Raw genomic sequence first — 21,876 nt, forward strand, 5'->3', positions numbered from 1 at the left:
GTATACCTGCGTATACCCTCCACTACACCACTGATTGTAGCATATAGATACAAATAAAATACAGAATGTGTATTTAAATTAAATAACTTGTCGCAAAGTCAGCAATCACGTCATCATGAAACTGAAAACCAGTTTGAATCAGTTGTGAGGGCGTCCGTTATGTTGACTTAATGTAGGTGAGTCTGAAGGGCGCTCGGCTCAGGTGCTTTTTTCCGATCCGTCCTTCTGTGGAGATGAAGTCTGACTTCATGGGTGTGTCTTTGCACAGAAACACCTGAATGGGAAGCCACATGTTCTGCTTTCTCAGAAGGTGTGTTTCCACTCCCACCGGCGGGAAACGGATCTACCCTCCGTCACGTACATAAATGTTCACTTTGTGTGTTGTGTAAACTCAAGATGCCGATGTACGGACAAGGCAGAAACACAAACCTGTGAGTTTACATGAAGTCACAGATGGAAAAAGGCGTTCCCTCTTGTTTACTCAGATCGAGCGACGCCTCTCTTAGTTTCAACGAGGCAATTTGTTGGGGCCTTTATTAAGATAGGACAACGTGAGGGTGAAACCCCACTGCAGTGCGGACTTAGCCCCGGTAACAATCGGTGCCCCGAGTGAGGCTGTTTTAAGCACACGTTGTCACGGCAATCACCCTTTTTGTATTTTCCAGACTTTTAAATGTTTCCGTTCAATTATTCACGTCTTTATCTTCTGGTTACAGTGCAGTGGTTCCCCAGGGTTCATTTAGTACATCCCAGAGACATTCAAAGTACTAGATTATACCCCCTTTGTGGGGTCACGAGACCCCCAAACAACGGGCGATGCATGTGAGGGTGAAAAAGTTCTGCGTATGATGTCAGCACTGGCCTGCGTCGTGCAAAATATACATGAATATAAATGTTTTTGTCTAATGATCCTCCGCTTCTCCTCTGGAGAGTTAAAGCTAACCACTGCCACCTGCTGGCTGTTTGACTGCATTAAGAATGCTTTTCCTTTTGGGCATCACATTCACACATACTGGAAAAGACACTGAGGCAATTTTACATGAATAATCAATTAATTTCAACAAAGCTTAACTTTTAGATGTTATGTTTTTTTTCTTCTTTTAGCCGATGAGAGGGCTGCCTTTTATTTTTTAAATATTTCTGTATTCATGAGGAATGAGCTCCTGGTTCTGGATCATGAAGAAGATCTCTACATTGCGTCATAAACAATTTTAAAAAAGCATTGTGGGAGCTTGATCACTGCATGCTCAGTGTGGTGCTGCTGGACATCAACAGCCTGGTTTGTTTGTGGTGCTGCATTACAACACCACTAGGGGGCAGACTATTTAAAGGAGGGAAGATCTGCAGGCTGCAAAATGACATGTATGTTCACCAGCAGCAGACATGTGGTCAAACACAGTAGATCTCCACTGACTCCGGCTCGGGCTCCGTATCAAAGCTGTTTACAAGCAGTAGAGACTCGAATGGCGTTTCGGTTAACCACAACAGGAACAAGTCAAATGTCCCATCCAGCAGCTTTGTGAAACCTTCTCAACCACACGAGGAAAACAGTTAGTGGCACCAAAGTTTATTAATAGGAGCGACTTCACAGATAAAATACAAACAACAAAAAGGTTAGTTATTATTTTTAAACCCTGACCACTAGAATACACTTATGGAAGAAAACAATGCTCTAAATCTGAGTAGCTGTGGTTGCATGCGTCCCATTTTAACTTAAACATATACAAATTAAAAGAGAAGTCAGACGTGTGAGGCGTTCAGGGACCAGTTCCATGGCAGCTGGACTTCACTGGTTGGACTGGTCTACCTCAGTGACGAGTAGACGACCTCTGGCTCTGGTGGAAACTCTGGACACAAGATGAGAAACAAATCCTCCAAATGTAAAAAGAAGTTCCATTTCTGATGCTATGATCTATATGTTATAACCAAGAAGACACTAGCAAGCTAACAGTCGTATTACCTTTGAAGATCACGTGATAGCAAGTTAGCAAGTTAGCATTGCACCGGGAGAGGTTTCTCCTCTTTGAGGACGTTTTACAGCTGATGAGCCAAACCTGAGCCTGATTGGGTTCCAGGTAGAACACCATGGCAACAAGGACCGCCTTCTTTCCTCCTCTGTTGCCATGGCTGCAGTTGTATTTGGTTCAAACATCACTGATTGTTTTGTTGCAGCTCAGTGAGTCTTCCATTGCAAATCCATGTTAGTTTGTTGTTCACGTAGGCACCGAGTTCACCTGGTATCAAACTTGCATCTGGACTCTGCTGTGTTTTATTCTTACATTGTCATTTTTCAGAGACAACTCGAGGTGAATTCTGTCGTATCTTATGGTCGTGTTTATGGCTAAAGACCCGACGTCACTGGAGGTTATTTATATGAAACAGGAAACTGGACGACCGCAATGCTCCTCACTTCGATTAAAACAGCTTCGCCTCCCTTCACCCTTTCTGTGAAGCAGACCAGACTCTGGCTGGAAGCCAACGCGCTTCAGATTCACAGTAACCATGAGGAAGTCGCTGCTGGTTGTTGCATGCAGAAATGTTAAAACAAGAATCAAGTGCATTGCTATTCTGCTTTGTATTTAAACATCTAACTGGAGCAGGAAATGTAGATTAATCCACCGCTGAAAGTAGTCCCCCAACAGAGTGACGTTGTCCTGCTGCTTGTTTGAGTAAATCTCCGGTTCTTTCAGCAGATGTTTGGACTGTTGGTCCACGACGGAGACGAAGAAGAGCTGACGTACCTCCACTCCTGTTGGACCTGACGTCTTTGAAGGTGATTGGTCCGTAGCAGACGTCCTCCGGCCGCCTCACTGCGGCGTAGACTTCAGCCGGATCTCTGTCTGGAAAACACACGCAGACTACATGACTGCAGGTACAACTGATACTACAGAGTACTAGTACTAAGGATGAGTGAAGCTCCTGCTACAGTCGTTAACACGTATGTTCTTGTAGTTTTAGAAAAGGACATCATGAAATATTGATCCATTGCCACTCGTGGGATTAATAAAGTTGTTTGAATTGAATTGCATCCCAGTTACCTCTGCTCACTCTGATTGGCCGTTGGAGGTTACGGGATATTTTGACATCACTGTATGTGATGTCATCCGTGATGTCATCATTTGGAACTTCTACTCCAGCAGCTGAAACTGAAACGGAACAGAAATTTGAATCAGGTTTTATCGTTATCAACACTTCACTGTCTAAACGTCACCTGCAGAGGAAGGTCATGTGATACGATCCAAAGCTCCGGAGCACACTGAATGGACCTCATGGTGGTCATTTTGAAAGGTAACACTCTAAGTTTAACCTGTACGGTTCCTATGCATGCATGTTCTCCCCAGAACGACCAGCAGGACCAGCAGGACCAGAATCCCGGGACAGGCAGTAGACCACAACACAGTATGCAACACAGTATGAATAGGATCGGAACCAGTTGGAATAGGATCGGAACCAGGTTTAGGAGTGGGTGTCATGGTGGGCTTCCCTGAAATGAACCCAAGAATAATTAGAACAAATGAGTTTGGTTTGGATGCAGTTGGAGTTGAAGACTTAATGACCTTTGACCTGCTCACCTGTGACCGTGACCCAGCTGGGCGGAGACTCTCCGTCACTGACGGTACACGTGTAGAGGCCCTCGTCAGACCTGGACACATTTTGGATGGTCATGTGACCTGTAGGCTCAGTCCCGATGAGGGAGCCATCCTTGTAGAAACCAGCTGGGAGGTCGGAGGTCGTCTTTGTCCTGCAGGACAGAGTGACCTCATGTCCCTCCATCATAGGGAGGACTGGACTCTGCAGGATCACCGGTCCACCTCAACACAGACACAGAATCCAGCTGACAACGAGACCTTTACTCTGGCGGGACGACTTTTATTTTGGATTGTGTGATCTTACCAGTGACGGTGATGTTGATGGTGTTACTGGTTTCTCCGTCTCCGGACTCACACCAGTAAACTCCACTGTCCACTGGGAAAATGTAGCTGAGGGTGCAGGAGGAACCAGCAGGTTTCCCCCAGCCACCATCTCCACACTGAGTCCTGGTTTCTTCTTTCGTGGTCCTCCTCAGAGTCCATCCAGCTGGACCCCCGTCGTCCTGACAGCTCAGAGAGAAGGAAGTCCTGCGGAAGAACTGGAGGCTGCTGGGACTCGTAGTCAGACGAACTGGAAGAGGAGGAGTTTTCTTTGAATGACCAGATGGGTTTCACAGAGCTTACCGAGTCATCTCCTGGGTCTGTGGTCCCCAAGAGGTCTAGATAGTAGCCCACATTAGTCCAGAGACCAGACCAGACTATGTGGAGGAACCAGAGACTGTCTGTGGTCCCCAGAGGTCTAGATAGTAGACCACATTAAGTGTCCACACCGGACCGAAAATTGGCGTCTTTGAGAGAGTCGGCGTCCGTGACATGAGTCTGCTTGGTGTGGTCGCTCGAATCGGCCACGTCGGCGTTCATTTCAGCCGATTCAAATGTGTAATCCGCCATTCGAGTCGGTCATTCTTTTACCATTCTGATTGGTGGAGGCTAGCAGCTTGACTAGCGAATCAGTGAAGCCCGGAAGTGACGATGGTAAACATACCAGATAAACAGTGGAATCGAAGAAGGTGTCGACACACTCTCTCGGCTACTTCCGTTTTTCGTGTTTTTTGGCCCACAATACAGATTAGCGCCGCCTGTTGTTTTGGAGACATTACATCTCACGCAAGCGCGGAACGTACAGCGTCGGCTGTAATTCCGTCGGTGTGAACCACCCATGTCGTTGTTCGAGTCGGCCATATTAAGTAGCCCGACTTCATTTACCGACGCGAGTCGGGCAGTTCTTCCTGTGTGGACTCGCCTTTAGTCCAGAGACCAGACCAGACTATGTGGAGGAACCAGGGACTGTCTGTGGTCCCCCAGAGGTCTAGATAGACCACATTAGTCCAGAGACCAGACTATGTGGAGGAACCAGAGACTGTCTGTAGTCCCCCAGAGGTCTAGATAGTAGCTCACATTAGTCCAGAGACCAGACCAGACTATGTGGAGGAACCAGAGACTGTCTGTGGTCCCCCAGAGGTCTAGACAGTAGCTCACATGAGTCCAGAGACCAGACCAGGCTATGTGGAGGAACCAGAGACTGTCTGTGTTCCAAACAACAAGGTCTCTGCTGTATTTATGTCTAGATGACCTTATATGGAGTGTTGATGGAGCAGCTACAATGTTAGCGTAGCCTAGCACCATCAACCAGACTCCATTCAGAAAACCAGTGTTTTAACAGTAGTTATCTTGTGGTCTTGCAGACAGACCTAACAAAGCATTCAGACTTTAGACTTTTATTACAAAAAAATAAGCGAAAAACAAATTGGACAATTTATTTTTCATCAACTGCGTTGTTAAAAAAAAAACAATAAAATGAAGACAATAAGCTTGGACACGGGCCCAAAATAACAAAATCCACTAATGTGAAATGTAATGAATTTGATTGTTGGCTCCTAACTTAAACTCACATAAATAACATTTAATGTACAAACTGTTGAAATAACACAATGGATGAATAAACATTTGATTCCAGCTTTAGTGTGAAGTGACTCACCTCCGTCTGTCCGACAGCAGAGCAGCAAGACCAGCACTGAAGACAAACGGACTCATGTTGGTTTGATCAGAAAGAAAAACAGAAAAAAAGTAAATATCTCCCGACCTCAAATTAAACTTTGTTGGATATTAAATGTAGAATTAATGTCATTTTAGATTTAAGACAACAAAACCACCTTAACCTCGACGATGTGAGGGTATTAACGATGGAAAAGAGTCTTTTCTGTTACATCCTGGGATATTTTATTCATTTAAATTTAGACTTTTTTTAATATTTCTTTTAATATTTCTATTCAGGCTCTACTCAAGCTGTTGCATATTTAATTTTTAATTGATTTAATCCGCAGCACAACTTCCCGAACTAGTTTTGGAGATCACAGAATCCTGATCTAACCGAGAGCAAATAATATTACACGATTATAGCTTTCATTATCATAGCATGTAGTAAAAGTATTACAGTCGTAGGTATTTCATGCATCTATATGGAAGCCCAGAAAAAAAAGGCAAAACTTTCTTCAAATAATTATCTCAAAATATTGAGTTAGTGTCATATTTTGAGAAAGTTTCTCTCTTTTTTCTGGCGGTAGTGGGCTTCCATACATATATTACAAATAAACAATTTACAATCTTGTTTTTTCATCATCTATTTATCTAAAGATCTGTTTTTGACCGACTCTTAAACATGATAAAGTCATATTGTTTGATAAGTGATAAAATCATATTGTTTCTTGTATTTCAGTGTTGACCGATCAGAGCTGATCAACAAGGTCTTACATGGTAATCTATTGATTACATGTGGATCGTACTTACAGAGCAGTGATGTCCGTCTCATCATCACAGGAGGTCTGGTTCAACCCTCGTCCTTCCTGCTAATATCAAGAAACGGCTTTGCTTCCTCAATCGCTCGTCAGATAATCGGATGGCACGGTCGTACATCGGGTGTTAACCAGATGCAGGAAGTGACCGCGCTGCAGGGTCTGCAAACGCTCTTTCTCTTGGCCTCCTTATTCTAATGTGACCCGCTTTTCAGCAGAAGATCACCCGGACCCCACATCGGCACCATCAGAGTGTGTGTGTGTGTGTGTGTGTGTGTGCAGCTCCAATGCGCCCCCTCAGGCCGAATGACGAGGCTGCATCCCGACGCTCTTATTTGACCCGGAAACGCAGATTCTTTTTGTTATTTCTGTTCCGAGGAGACGCCCTCCAGAAGTCCCCCCCTCACTGGATATCAGTTATTGATCGGGCGCCCTGCAGCTGATCGGATTGATCGGACGCTAAGGGCGGGGCGAAATCGTTTGTCTGTTGTTTTGAATCTTTTTAGTCCCTGTTTCTGAAACTGAACCCGGCACCGAAGTTTGTAAATCCCCGGCCACCTACCCTGATTCTGATTGGTTCACCCGTGGGGGGCGGAGTCAGAAAGACACCTTTAATTATCAATTATAATCTCTCTCCAATGGTAACATTTAAAGAAAGATAGGAATTAGCCTAAACTGATGTCCGAGTTTGAACACAGACACGCGGTGATCCCGCCTCCTCCGTGAACTGACGTCTAGCTCGACCAATGAGAAAGCCCCAGTGTTTTTGGACCCCTCTGTTCTGTAGTTTCTGTCAGCCGTGTTTGGGGTTGTTGGTTTCCTGTTTTATTTTGTAGTCTCTTTCCGTGATGTGTTTGCTTTACTTCCTGTCTTCATCTTTTCCTGTGATCTGTTTGGGTCCTGAACTCAACGCCCCCCCAAAAGGCTCGAACCCTGAACCCTCAGGGACTTAATCCGACCCCCACGCTTCTTTTACTGATGAATGTTCTGTCGTGAGCTCCAGTAATAATCCAGAAAATACATCAAACATTCATTCAAACTCAAGTTTTTCCTTCAGAAGTCAGAGGGAATCAAAAATCTGAATTCTGACTTTAGAAGACTTGAACTGGGAACTTGCTGCAGGACTGAGGACATGTGGACGACTCTGCTGCCACCTGGTGGTTTGAAACCCATCCTGCGACCCGGTTTACTGGAAATGAGCGTTCAATGTCTGTGAATATCGTCAGTCATCCGGGTTCCTGGTGGTCTTTGAACGCTTCATCGTCGGTAACTGGACTCGCTTTAGGTTTCTGAAGTCGTTCAGCCTCTCATTCAAAAGGCTTCATGTTTTATCATTTAAAGTAAGTTATGTTAAGGTAAATTACAGTAAAAATGAGATTTGAATTGATGTCCGACGCAACCTGAATGCAGCATCCTTGTCACGTGATTTCTTGTAAACGCTAGAGAATGAGGGGGGGCGGGGGAGCGAGGGGGCGTGGCTTCAGGGCAGCAGCACTATCTGGTTTCTCTCGTTGTAAACCACCACTTTAACATCCGGATACGGTGCCGCACTGAGCCTGTCTGAGCCGGACTCTGGTCTCCCCGTCATGTATCTGTTAGGACCCGGGACGCTGGTCCTCGTCCTGCTGAGCGGCGCCTTGAGTGAAGGTGAGCTCGTGCGCTTTTCGGAAAACCTGCCACCGGAAACGGAATATATTTGTTTTTAGCTGCGACCTCCGAGCCTTTTCTGTATTCTGATGCATTTTAACGTGGTTTGATACTTTTATCTACTTCTATCTTCTGGAACATGATAGGATGTTATTATAGAGGGGGAGGGGTGTACTTTTGTATTTTGTTTTGAGTTAATAAAGTTTGTATTATATATGGGTCCATGTTGATCTCATGTTTGTTCAAATTAAAAAGCTAAAAGTACATCAATGACTCCATGACTCACTCAGAGGAACTGTTTATTTATCAAATTATATTTTACAATAATAATGTTCAATTATCTGTTTATATCAGATACAGAGTCGCCCCCCCCCTGTTTTATATTAGGCTCGTTGGAGATATGGTATGAGAACAGGAGGCGGAGCCTAAAAGCTGAGCTCCACTTGGACAGTTTCCATCGTCCTTGGAAGATTTGACATCTGGGTTTTTTTATCTGCCTCTGAAAGCACATGTAGGGTAATTGCTCGTTTTGATAAGGTCTATATCAGGGGTGCCCAAGTCCGGTCCTGGAGAGCTACTGTCCTGCATGTTTGAGGTTTCTGCCTGCTCTGACACACCCGACTGAACGGTTTTCAAACCTGTGACCAGCTTCAGTTGCTTGATAACGAGCACATCATTAGAATCAGGTGTGTAAGAGGACTTGGAGAAACCTAAAACATGCAGGACAGACCACCCCTGAGGGGTATTCCACCAAACTCGCTAATTAAAGCGGCGCTTACCTGGTTAAGCCTGGTTAGAACTAACGCCAACTTCCACTTGCGGCTAAACCCGTTCCATTAACGCATTTCAGGCGCGCCTTGTTGAGGCTAATTCAAGCCAGGTTAAAGTTGTCTTGTGTTACGCCGTTCACGGGATATGAAGCCAGACCAGAACCGTGAATGTCGAATCATCGAGAAAATGGCAGAAAAGACCAGCGCAAAAATTATTGATGGAACTGTATGAGGAGTACAAACCCATCATAACCAATAAAGGGAATACTGTAGTGATAAATAAAAATCACGAGGCTGCTTGGGCAAGAATTACCGAGCGATTAAATACGGAAGTACCTTTAAGAGTAACATGTTCTAATATAATACTGACTACGTTTTCTCTAATGTGAGGATAGTGTAGAGGTAACGCGCCGGCTTTGCATGCAGCCGGCCACGGTTCAATTCCCGTCCATAGTCGTCTCTTTTTCTTTCTTTGGCCGGAACTCTCTCTCTCTCTCTCTCTCTCTCTCTCTCTCTCTCTCTTTTAGATAGGCCTAGTAAATGCATCTACATTGACCAACTCATTTATCGCAACAATTTAATGAATACATTCAATGAACCTATTAATGAACTCACCTGAAAGGAATTTATGTGGCTGTAAATTGCATGCAGCAATGCCTTTGTCATTGGGATCTATAACATGCTATTAATAATAACATCTTTATATCTATCATGTTTTTGCAAGTTATATTTGGGTTCTGGGGAAATTGTATGACATATTTATCATAGTTTAAGTAAAATGTTGGTCTAATTCTCTGATCTACAGAGAATTATGCAATCAAAAAAAATGTATTTGTAAGACGTCTTGGACGGGATATGAACACGGACTGCCTGCACCTGGGGGCAGGTGCATCACCACTCACCCAACTGGGAGACTAGCAACACAAGAAATAGATATGTATTTAGATAGTCGGTGTTCAGGAAATAAACGATTTATTCATAATTTTTAATTGCAAGCATGTATTCTTAGACACTTGATGCAAATATAGTTTGTACTTCATATATGTAATTTTTGGTCTTTCACGTGATGAAATCACGAGGACTAGTCTTGGCGGAACGTTCTGCTGGTACAGTTGTTTCCGACAGACGGACTTCTCTGAAACCCCCGCTAAAGTAAGCCTGATGGTTAGCCTGCCCCGGAGCAGGCTAGTTTGGTGGGATAAATTCCCATGGTTACTTAGCGGAGAGTGCCTCAAGTCACGTTGATGGAACGCAACTCTCGCTAAAGGTAGCGAGGCTTATCCAAATTAGCCCGGCTTTGCGCTTAGCGAGTTTGATGGAATACCCCTCTGGTCTATATAAATAACCTTTTTTATTGTCGTTATTATGATTATTATTAATATTCTCAACCACGATCTAGCGTTAAATATTACACCCACACAGGAAATCTGCATTTTGTACAAAACATGCTGTTTGTTGTCAAAACTAAGAGCCAATCAGCTCTTAGATGATGGTGTTTCCCATCATGCCCCGGGGCTTGCAGTCGGTTGAGAGCAACTGCGGCGCCTGGCTCTAAAACCGCCTTGATCTTGAAGTCGGATCAAGTCGGACACAAAACTACCCAGCATGCATTGTGCTGCGATCACTGCCGATCGATTCTGCGCCGGCCTGGCTCATCTCCAACGAGCCTATTGCCTCGCCTGGAACGTATCCAAGAGAAGGGGGCGGGGCCTAAGAGAGGCGGTCCATCAACCTTGAATAATTGACCAGAAGTTGTAGAAAAAGTTCATCCAGTTAGAAGTGATTTGTAGTTTGCAACCACGTTCTCATTTATTTCTATTGGTTCGTAAATATCCGTGGAAATCGGAATACTTCGGTAATCCTCGGGAATGTTATACGGCTCTAGTTGTTTGAACATAATGTATTTATATTTAAAAAAAGCACAATATGGTTTAGTATGGTTCTGTAGCATCAGTAGGTCGTGACATTTCTATTTTCTGGTTTTTGTTCAGACGTAACGTTGGAGATCGGAGAAGACGTCACTCTAAAGTGTAGCGGCCCGCCGAACAGCGTGGTTGAGCTGCTGACGTGGAGTAGACCAGATCTCCCCGAGGATGAGTTCGTCTTCCTCTACCGGGACAACCGCCTCGCAGGGAAGCAGTACCAGGAAACTTACTACGGCCGGGTGATGCTGAATGATCCAGAGATGAAGGATGGAGACGCCTCGGTGGTTCTGAAGAACGTCACCCTGAACGACACCGGAACGTACCAATGTGGGCTCGGCCTGGGGAACGGCCGGCGCCGAAGGAGGAACGCCCTGGACATCTTCAACACCATCAAGCTGAGGGTCACGAACCGGGGTGAGTCTGAGGGTCACAAACCGGGGTGAGTCTGGAGGTCATGAACCCGGGTGAGTCTGGGGGTCATGAACCCGGGTGAGTCTGGGGGTCACGAACCCGGGTGAGTCTGAGGGTCAGGAACCCGGGTGGGTCTCAAGATCCGGTCCTTCAGATAGACTTCTGGTATTCAGAGAACACAGAAGAAGTGTATTTAAGATCATTCAGTACTTTACCATGTCTAGTAGGAATATTCACTTTTTCATTTATTTATTTATTTTGCGTTCCTCAAGACCACGATGTCGTATTAGGACCATTGGTTAAAAACAAAACAAACGGAGCAGAGAGAGGTGGGCAATATTATGAGACTTTTACCAGAAAAAAATCGCAAATTTACTAGATTAGAAAGTACCAAATTTATTGAAATGTATTGAATATGACCGTTCCATATGGGGTGTGTTGGTTTGACGATGATGATGATGATGTCATGCCTGTCTCCTCCGTAGGTCACACAGGGCCACGCGAAGGGATGGAAGGAAGCGAGGAAGTAGGAGACAAGGATGGAGGGAGAAGTCACATAATACCAGCTCTGTCCATCATTGGTGCGGTGGTGGTGATGATGGCGGCGATTGGCTTAGTTATGTATCGGCGCAGCCGAGGCTTATGGGTAAAGCATGTCAGTGCTGGATTGCAGTCTGCTGAGATGGAGGTCGTTAGCCTGGCAGACTGTGACTGAAAAAGAAAAAATATGCATAAAAAATAAATTCCAAAACTTCGTACAATGTACAAATGAATAAACACTGTCCAGCTGGACACATTAAAGTGCATGAACATTAATAACATGTCTTATGTAAACCAGGACAGTGCTTTCTGATACTGAAAAGTCAGTAGCAACTTGTTTTATGTAAACTTGGGCCCGTTTTAGTTTAACAATAGCTAAACAAGATAAGAATAACATCAGAATTAAATGAAATATTGGGCACATTTCAGTATGCAACCAATTATGTGCAGAGTTATGTTCACCCATCCAGTACCTGGGAAGTCGGGCCTCAAACCGCTTGGAGCTCACAGCAACACCGGGCAGCACACGGCTCCGCGGATCCACACATGCGGACCCTCCGGCGGACGGTAAACACGCGCCGCCCGGAATCCTGCCCGTAAATAGGCAATCGAGCCTGGCCGAAAAGTGGGTCCGCATGCCCTCAATGCTGTGTGAAAAGCGCTTGAACCTCACAACAGCACCGGCCAGAACACGGCCACGCTTACAATTACGCACCGCAAACCCGCAGTTCTGCTCCGTCCGGAGAACCGTAAACTCTAGCGCGCCGCTCGGAATCCTGCCCGTAAATAGGCAATCAAACCCGGCCGAAAAGTCGGCACTCATGCCCTCAAGGCTGTGTGAAACCCGCTTGGAGCTCAGACCGACCCCCGGGCAGCGGGCGGCCCCCGCGGATCCGCTCCGGAGAACCGTAAACTCTTAGACGCACCGACGGGAGTCTAAAAAAACCCGTAGACCCAAAATATCGATATTTGCCGTCAGTGTATCGATTTATTTATTGCGACAGAGAGCACAACAATATATTGCAATATCGATTTTTTTCCCAACCCTAATTTGCCTATGTTTGTCCATAAATGATCATTAATTTGCCAATTACGACATTTAACATAAATGTCTCAACAGGATCAAATCAATGTATTTTTATATAAATTTTCCTGACGGCAGGGAAAATGTTTGAAAAGCTAAACAGCAACTAATTTTAACAACAGGATGATGGAAACGTTCCGGTGATCCCCATCCGGCTGACTACTGACATTTGTGTAAAAGTTAGAACGATTGGACAAAACTTTTTTAAAACTCTCAGGGAAAGGTCTGTGACAATGATATACATTTATACAATAATGCTTGTGTCTGTACTGAACTCTTCTTCATGTCTTTTAAAGCTGTCATGTATCTATCGGAATATTTTTATTTTTTCACATTCTTAAAAAACAAATATATATATAAATAAATAAATTCCACTGAAAAGATGAATCATAGTGATTATTACTGACACACAAACGTTGGCAGATGAATGTGTTGATTAATGTGGATCATCTGGTCCATCTGGTCCGTGTGGGGCCGGCCCCGGATGACTAACAATGAAACAGGAAGTGTGTTTGAGGTAATCCCCATGTGGTTGGGGAGAAGCTGACTAACTTCTTCTTCTTCAGTTAACGACATGTTGAGACATAACGACTCATGAAAGTCACAGGTTTGAATTTAGATATGATGTGAATCCGAAACCTGAACCCACGAGTCTCACGACGGTTCACTGAAACGCTCCTGTTGCTTCTAGAAACACGGCGGTGGTTTGTTGGAGAGAAACGAGTTTGAACTTTGTCTTCTTGGAGTTTGATCAGTGGATTAACTGATCCATGACTTTCTATCTTTTTTTATTTGATCACCGACTTAGGTTAAGTTTAAGTTAATTATTCGTTATATTGAATATTTAATTCATGTATTAATTGAATAATTATATATATTATATTGTCATACACAATGTTTTCCTTTGAATTGAAAGTTTACTGTTGGAGTTCAAACTAAACATCCCACGTTATCTCTTCCTGCCAGAGAAGGACTTTCTGTTGGCTCTGATATGAGGAAGTTGGACTGGAACCAGGTTTTTCTGCATGGTTGACTGCCCCTCCCTCAACCATCTGAGTAATAACAGACAGTTTATCCTCTGAGTTCATGTCCGCTGGCTGTGAGCCGAGACTTTCTGTCTGTTGGTGAAACACGGATAATCTGCAGTTTGAAGACTCAGGAAGCAGGATGGCTGCTTTTATTGGATCAGACTCAAACAGGGAAGTGGACTCAGTGTTTACAGGAAGAAACAGATGGTAACAATAAGCATTTAATTATAATCCACATGAAACAATACAAATGCATGGATATGAATCATCATGTGGACTAGTTTGTGATCTCTGCATGTTGATTGGTGTGTTCGTGTCCCGTCTCGTGGTTTCCGTGACGCCCATCCTCCACCACAAACACGTTGCTGCCTGCAGATAAGAACCAGTCGGTGCAGATCTGAAGTTTATGCAGTAAACATGTTTGTTTTTGGTTTGCTGTCAGTTTCTGCTGTGCTGCCCCCTGCTGGCTAAACGTGCTGTGTCTACACAATAAACAAATAATGAATTATCTAAACAGAAGAGTGATACTTCTCTTTCTTCTTCTCTTTCTTCATCTCTGACGTGTAAAGAAGTAGCTTCAAAGAGTCTTTAAGGATTCTGGGAACTTTCAGAACAGCAGTTTTATTAATAACATTATTAACATAATAACAGTATTTTAATTTCTGTCAATCCACTAATGAATGAATGGTGATTAAATTACTAATTTCAAGTTTTTTAAGTTTAAGATTCAAGTTTAAATTGATTCACGGACTCATTAATTCATTAACTGATTGATTGTAAAACACTTCACTGACTTAATAGACTTAAGTTTAAGGTTTTTTCATGTTCAGTTTTGAGTTCAAATTTACGTTTGTTTACTTTTTGAGCTTTTAAGTTTAAGTGACTAATTGATTTCTTGACTTAAGTTCTTAAGTTTATGTCCTTCTATATTTTATATTTGTATATAAATACAACAACGCCTTGCAGTAGCAGAAGCTGCAGGACGAACAAAACTTGTCATTTAATAAATAGAGGGATCTCTGGAGACCAGTTGGGGACCAGTAAAACCAGCAGCTGGACTTCACTGGTGTGAAGGCGCGAAGGTCGACCTCACTGAAGAGTAGACGACCTCTGGCTCCATCGGTTTGACCTCTGTGGTGTTTGACAGAAGTAAAGCATCAGCGGGGAACAAGATGACGACATTTTAATGAACACATGAAGAAGAGCAGCTGTACCTCTGCTCCCGACGGCTCTGAACGCGATTTCTCCATAACCGACGTCTGTAGTTATTTTCTCTGATGAACAAACTGCAGACGAATCTGAAAATAATATCAATACAAGTAATATAACAGCACCGAAACGCAAAAGCACTTCATTAACAACCATTACAGTTATTTATTATTTTAAAATAAGAATTTATGGATTTCAGCTGCAAACATACAGCAAGTCTGTATTAAACGGTATAACCATGGTTAGTTTCAGAAAATTAATAATGCATAATGTATGGCAGGTGGATGAAATATAATTATTATTACTACTATAGTACTGACATCTGTCTCGTTGAAGCAAGTCCTCTTATTGGAACTGACAGTCCCTTGGGAGGACCGCATGGAAGAGGCTAATGAGCGCAAGCGACGCAAATACCAGGAGCTCATCGAAGATTGTCGGAGGAGAGGCTGGAAAACCCGCTGTGAGCCAATAGAGGTGGGATGTCGGGGCTTCGCTGCACGTTCTCTGTGCAGGGCCTACAGCCTTCTTGGCATCTCAGGAGCTGCAAAGAGGAGAGCCATCAAGTCCGCCACAGAGGCTGCAGAGAGAGCCTCTAGGTGGATTTGGATTAAAAGGTCTGAAATGTGGGCTAACGCTGCTGGGACACAAGCCGGGGATTGATCACCGAGGGTCGCCTGAGGGAGGGTGTCTGATGTTGAGAGACCCGAAACACCCGATGAGCTCAGGAAACAACATCACTGATGATGTGTCCCAGCGCATCCAAGGATGTATCTATACACTGTTCCACTGGCTTGACCAGTGACTCCCAGGAACAGGCTGGGTGACGACCAAGAAAGTTTGGTGACAACTGGAGAGACAGTGGACAGCACGGAGAGACGGCAACCGGGGCAGGAAGGGTTAGCAGCCCAACCTGCATCTTCCGAAAGGGAGAAACCCAAGCAAACTACAGATCGACCCACAGAAAAACACCCCCAGGGGAGCCCGAGAGGAGGGGAGGATGAGCACCCCAATAGGACGGACCTTACAATGACGACCTTGGAAAACGGACAATCGACTATGATTAGTAGATGCATCTGCGGAAAGGTCTGCAAGAACGACCGCGGCCTAAAAATACACCAGGCCAGGATGAAATGCTTGGCACAGGAGAATACAGCACAGCGCACAGGATCAACGCCTGGTGAGACGCAGGAGGAGCCCGGCCCGGAGACAACCCACAGAGCCCAGAACCTCCAAGTTGGTGGATCCTACAGGGCCTGGAGAAGCTAATCAGCTGGGCTAGGATGAGCTTTAAACCAACGAAATCCAGGTCCATGGTCCTGAAGCGGGGAAAAGTGGTGGACAAGTTCCGCTTCCTTGTTGATGGAACAGCAATACCAACTATCACTGAGAAACCAGTCACAAGCTCGGGTAAGACTTTTGACTGTAGCCTCAGAGACACAGCTTCCATCCAGGCAACCATCACGAAGCTTGAAACTTGGTTGTCCGCTGTAGACAAGTCTGGCCTACCTGGCAGGTTCAAAGCATGGTTGTACCAACATGGCATTCTTCCCCGCATCCTTTGGCCTTTGTTGGTGTATGAGGTGACTATGTCCACGGTAGAGACCCTGGAGAGAAAGATCAGTTCCTACCTCAGAAGATGGCTGGGTCTGCCACGCAGTCTCACGAGTGCAGCACTGTACGGCAGAAGCAACAAACTCCAGCTTCCCTTCTGTAGCCTGGAGGAGGAATTCAGGGTCTCTCGTACGAGAGAGGCACTAGTCTACCGAGACTCCAGTGATACCAGAGTCGCATCAGCAGGCATTGTGGTTCGGACAGGCAGGAAGTTCAAAGCTCAAGAGGGGCTGGAGCTGGCAGAGTCTCGACTGAGACACAAGGCCATGGTGGGCACGGTGTAGTAGGGCTGGGCGCCATCCCACAGCCACGGTACGACAAGGCCCAGGGCAAGGAAAGGCGGGACCTCATCTTGAAAGAGGTGCGGGCAGGCGTCGAGGATGTGAGGGCCAGCAGGATGGTGAGCATGCGGCAGCAGGGGGCATCAACTAGGTGGGAAGGAGCGCTGGAGAGGAAGCTGACCTGGAATGACATCTGGAAGGCAGAGCCTCAGCGCATTAAGTTCATGGTCCAAGCTGTCTATGACGTGCTGCCAAGCCCAGCTAACCTGCATGTTTGGGGGAAGAGTGACCTTCCAACTTGCCCTCTCTGCCCAGGAAGAGGCACGCTGGAGCACATCATGAGCAGCTGCCCCGCAGCTCTCGGAGGCGGTCGTTACCGCTGGAGACACGACCAGGTGCTGAAGGCAGTGGCTGAGACCATCTCCAGTACAGTGGCCAACAACAAACACGCCAGCAGCCGGAAGGCGATTCCCTTCGTGAAGGCTGGAGAGAAGCCACGCTCAAAGCCAACACCATCGGCCAGTCTTCTCTCATCGGCATCAGACTGGGAACTGCGAGTTGACTTGGGCAGGCAACTCAAATTCCCAGAATATGTAACATCAACTTCCTTGAGACCAGACCTGGTACTGACATCTGCCTCGTCGAAGCAAGTCCTCTTATTGGAACTGACAGTCCCTTGGGAGGACCGCATGGAAGAGGCTAATGAGCGCAAGCGACTCAAATACCAGGAGCTCATCGAAGATTGTCGGAGGAGAGGCTGGAAAGCCCGCTGTGAGCCAAAGGTGGGATGTCGGGGCTTCGCTGCACGTTCTCTGTGCAGGGCCTACAGCCTTCTTGGCATCTCAGGAGCTGCAAAGAGGAGAGCCATCAAGTTCGCCACAGAGGCTGCAGAGAGAGCCTCTAGGTGGATTTGGATTAAAAGGTCTGAAATGTGGGCTAACGCTGCTGGGACACAAGCCGGGGATTGATCACCGAGGGTCGCCTGAGGGAGGGTGTCTGATGTTGAGAGACCCGAAACACCCGATGAGCTCAGGAAACAACATCACTGATGATGTGTCCCAGCGCATCCGAGGATGTATCTATACACTGGCAACCCAATGTTTTCAGCACATAATTAGCTAATATTCACTCTCTTGGAAGGAAATGGTCTTAAAATACTGAAGGTACATAAATTAAAATGCATCTCTATGCAGACGATGCTGTTTTATATTACGTTGCTGATTCAGTTGTCTATATGGAAACTAAACTACTAAAGATGCACGTATGCATGAAGTGTGAACCAAAAACCAAGATAGTGAGGACCAAACTCTGTAGTCCACAAACCCATTAGTGATGTCAGTCACAGTGACTACGTCCACGCCTTCTATACAGTTTATGGGCTGCACTTGGACACAGCGGTGCATTGAGCTAAATGCTAACATCAGCATGCTAACATGCTCACAATAAGAATGCTAAAAATGCTAACATCTATCAGCTTTAATGTTCAACAAGTTCACCATCTTAGTTTAGCATGTTAGCATGCCAACATTAACTGATTAGCAGTAATGAGGCTATAGAGTGTATTGGATACATCGGACAGGTCGACCTGATGATGACGCTACATGAATAGAGATGTTCCACCAGCCAGTCATGGAGCTAATCTGTTAGCTTTGATGTAAATGTATTGATTAGCAGCTGCACCTCTCTTCCTGTTCGGTTCACGCCTCACGACTTCTGTTCTTTTCACTGACGAGTAGACTGGAGCGCCATCTCTCTCTGGAAAATACAGCAAGACATTACTGCAAGTACTGATGCAAGTACTGATGCAAGTACTAATATTAATACTAATACTAATCATATTTGTTGAGGACAACCCCAATATATATATAGAAATATATATTTTTATATTTGCCCTTTCAGTTTTTGTGAGCAGAAAACCGATCTGTGGTAAAAACATGTTCAATGTTCAACTGAGGCGTTTGTGTTTATCAGAAAACAGGAAACTTGAGCTTCTGTTAACATAGAGACACCTTGACCACAAAACATGCCGACACTGTTGCAGCGGAAATCATCTTCTGGTGGACTAAGGAACCTGCCTGTCGTCTGAAAATGTATTCTATCTATCTATCTTTCTATCTATCTATCTATCTTTCTATCTATAGATAGATTGATAGATAGATCACTGAACACAGAAGGTTTAGATTAATGTAAACAATATTTAATCTAAATGGGGACGTGAAATGTTGAGCATCACCTTCAGGTTTCCCGCGGACACATCGCCTCACCAGTAGAACCAGTACAACCAGCAGCACCAGACCACAGAGGGATGGAAGAGACCACCATATCCAGAGAGGAGGGGGGGAGGAGACAAGAGGAGAGGAAGGGGAGGAGGGAAAAACAGTAGTGGAGGGTGGAGGCGGTGTGATAGAGGGTTTCCCTGATGATAAGATAAGAAACATAAATAATAATTAAAAACACTCTTAGTCTCTTTACATCTCTTTGTTGTTGTTTTGAGTCTCTTTGATGTCATTTTATGTCTCTTTGTAGTCGTTTTGTGTCTCTTTGTTGTTGTTTTGTGTCTCTTTGTAGTCGTTTTGTGTCTCTTTGTAGTCATTTTGTGTCTCTTTGTAGTTGTTTTGAGTCTCTTTGTATTTGTTTTGTGTCATTTGTTTTGTGTCTCTGTAGTTTTTTTGTGTCTCTTTGTAGTTGTTTGTGTCTCTTTGTAGTTGTTTGTGTCTTTTTGTAGTTGTTTTGAGTCTCTTTGTAGTTGTTTTGTGTCTCTTTGTAGTTGTTTTGTGTCTCTTTGTAGTTGTTTGTGTCTTTTTGTAGTTGGTTTGAGTCTCTTTGTAGTTGTTTTGTGTCTTTTTGTAGTTGTTTTGTGTCTTTTTGTAGTTGTTTTGAGTCTCTTTGTAGTTGTTTTGTGTCTCTTTGTAGTTGCTTTGAGTCTTTTTGTAGTTGTTTTGTGTCTTTTTGTAGTTGTTTTGAGTCTCTTTGTAGTTGTTTTGTGTCTCTTTGTAGTTGTTTTGAGTCTCTTTGTAGTTGTTTGTGTCTCTTTGTAGTTCTTTTGTGTCTCTTTGTAGTTGTTTGTGTCTCTTTGTAGTTGTTTTGTGTCTCTTTGTATTCGTTTTGTGTCTCTTTGTAGTGGTTTTTAGTCTCTTTGTAGTTGTTTTGTGTCTCTTTGTAGTTGTTTTGTGTCTCTTTGTAGTGGTTTTGAGTCTCTTTGTAGTTGTTTTGTGTCTCTTTGTAGTGGTTTTGTGTCTCTTTGTAATTGTTTTGCGTGTCTCTGACATCACTTCTCTGCAGTGATGCAGAAGTAACCTCGAGGGTGTGTCAGTACTCTGTGACATCACGGGTGGTTGTGGTCTCGGTGTTCAGCCAGGTGCTACTCTTTCAGTCAATAACAGGAAACCAGACTGACCTTTGACCTGCTCACCTGTGACCGTGACCCAGCTGGGCGGAGACTCTCTGTCACCGATGGTACACGTGTAGAGGCCCTCGTCAGACCTGGACACATGCTGGATGGTCATGTGACCTGTAGGCTCAGTCCTGATGAAGGAGCCATCCTTGTAGAAACCAGCTGGGAGGTCGGAGGTCGGCTTTGTCCTGCAGGACAGAGTGACCTCATGTCCCTCCATCACAGGGAGGACTGGACTCTGCAGGATCACCGGTCCACCTCAACACAGACACAGAAGTCCAGCTGACAACGAGACCTTTACTCTGGCGGGACGACTTTTATTTTGGATTGTGTGATCTTACCAGTGACGGTGATGTTGATGGTGTTACTGGTTTCTCCGTCTCCGGACTCACACCAGTAAACTCCACTGTCCACTGGGACAATGTAGCTGAGGCTGCAGGAAGAACCAGCAGGTTCCCCCCAGTAACCACACTGAGTCCTGGTTTCCTGTCTTGTGGTCCTCCACAGAGTCCATCCAGCTGGACCCCCGTCGTCCTCACAGCTCAGAGAGAAGGACTTTCCTTCAAACAGCTGAGAGCTGCTGGGACTCGCCGTCAGAGAGGCTGCTGGGATTTCATATGAGATCAGAAGTAAAACCATGAGGTGATGCTGGTGTTGGAGTTCAGTAACCGTCGGTGTGAACGAGGCGACTGACCTCGATTTGTGGAGCGGCTCAGCAGCGACGTCGCAACTGGAGAGAAGTGAAACTCCGCTCGGTTTACAATCAACACTTATTTCAAAATTTAAAATCAAAACTGCAAAAAAATAATAAAACAGCACAAAGTTTATATATCCTTTAAAAGGAGACCGGAACTGAACACAGGGCCGATCTCTTAAACAAACAGGATGTAAACGTTTAATTAACTGTTCAACCTTCCTGTATAACATACATTTATGTGATCAAAGAATTCAGTACAAATGTTTCCTCGCCCTGATCAAGGCTGATCAATCGAGATAAATCAGATTCAAACTGCACATGTACTCACGGAGCAGCGGCAGGAGAGCAGCACGTCCCATCATCACAGATGAAGACTGATTTTCCGTCAGTTAAACTACCCCCCCCCCCCCCCACCCCCCCCACACCCACCCACCCGTGGTTTAGCTTCATCAGAAAACATGAAAAAAAGACAAAGAAGAATAAGGTCATTAGTTATTTTAGAAAGAAGAAAGGAAGGAAGATAGAAAGAAAGAAAGAAAGAAAGAAAGAAAGAAAGAAACATAAAGGGGAAATAATATCAAGTTTGTCATTATTTCCTAAAAAATCATCACAAAGAGAAGAAATAGAATACATGATAACTATAAAAAGACGTTTGGATAAAATGATAAAATATAAGAATAAAATATATTTTAAAATAAAAAATAAAGACGTTGCAGGTGACCGGTCCTTCACAGAGACACCTGGACAGTTTAATATTTATGTATTGATATATAAATCATACATAATTATATTATAATGTAATGTAATAAAACAGAGTAAAAGTATTCATATAGTGTAGAAATGGTGTGTAGTGGTATGATATTACAGTACATCAATAGAAATATATTAAATTCATTA

The 21,876-nt window shown here is 44.5% G+C and overlaps 2 protein-coding genes across 4 annotated transcripts; one reads left to right on the forward strand and one right to left on the reverse strand.

The window, feature by feature from the left end:
* Positions 1-226: 226 nt before the first annotated feature.
* Positions 227-21,379, reverse strand: LOC311008823 (uncharacterized protein). Of its 3 annotated transcripts, none has more exons than XM_084002736.1 (8): positions 21,308-21,379; positions 20,977-21,012; positions 20,624-20,887; positions 20,301-20,540; positions 3,308-3,484; positions 3,039-3,146; positions 2,742-2,840; positions 227-1,847 (listed from the first exon to the last, which is right to left on the reverse strand). In XM_084002736.1, exons 1-8 carry the CDS (start codon positions 21,339-21,341, stop codon positions 1,804-1,806), a joined length of 1,002 nt encoding a protein of 333 aa, XP_083858862.1. In that variant the 5' UTR covers positions 21,342-21,379; the 3' UTR covers positions 227-1,803. The 3 variants fall into 3 exon arrangements, with proteins under 3 accessions (XP_083858862.1, XP_083858863.1, XP_083858861.1); XM_084002737.1 differs by lacking the exons at positions 227-1,847; positions 2,742-2,840; positions 3,039-3,146; positions 3,308-3,484 and adding exons at positions 13,280-14,918; positions 15,002-15,085; positions 18,569-18,643; positions 19,122-19,304; XM_084002735.1 differs by lacking the exons at positions 227-1,847; positions 2,742-2,840; positions 3,039-3,146; positions 3,308-3,484 and adding exons at positions 13,280-14,918; positions 15,002-15,085; positions 18,569-18,643; positions 19,122-19,304 and having other exon boundaries at positions 20,286-20,540.
* LOC311008837 (coxsackievirus and adenovirus receptor homolog) lies at positions 7,901-13,146 on the forward strand. Its single transcript, XM_084002756.1, has 3 exons — positions 7,901-8,029; positions 10,791-11,138; positions 11,621-13,146. The coding sequence occupies exons 1-3, from the start codon at positions 7,969-7,971 to the stop codon at positions 11,848-11,850; spliced, it is 639 nt and encodes a 212-aa protein (XP_083858882.1). The 5' UTR covers positions 7,901-7,968; the 3' UTR covers positions 11,851-13,146.
* Positions 21,380-21,876: the final 497 nt, after the last annotated feature.

The sequence above is a fragment of the Eutrigla gurnardus genome (assembly GCF_963514095.1).
Source record: "Eutrigla gurnardus genome assembly, chromosome: 23".
Classification (NCBI taxonomy): domain Eukaryota; kingdom Metazoa; phylum Chordata; class Actinopteri; order Perciformes; family Triglidae; genus Eutrigla; species Eutrigla gurnardus.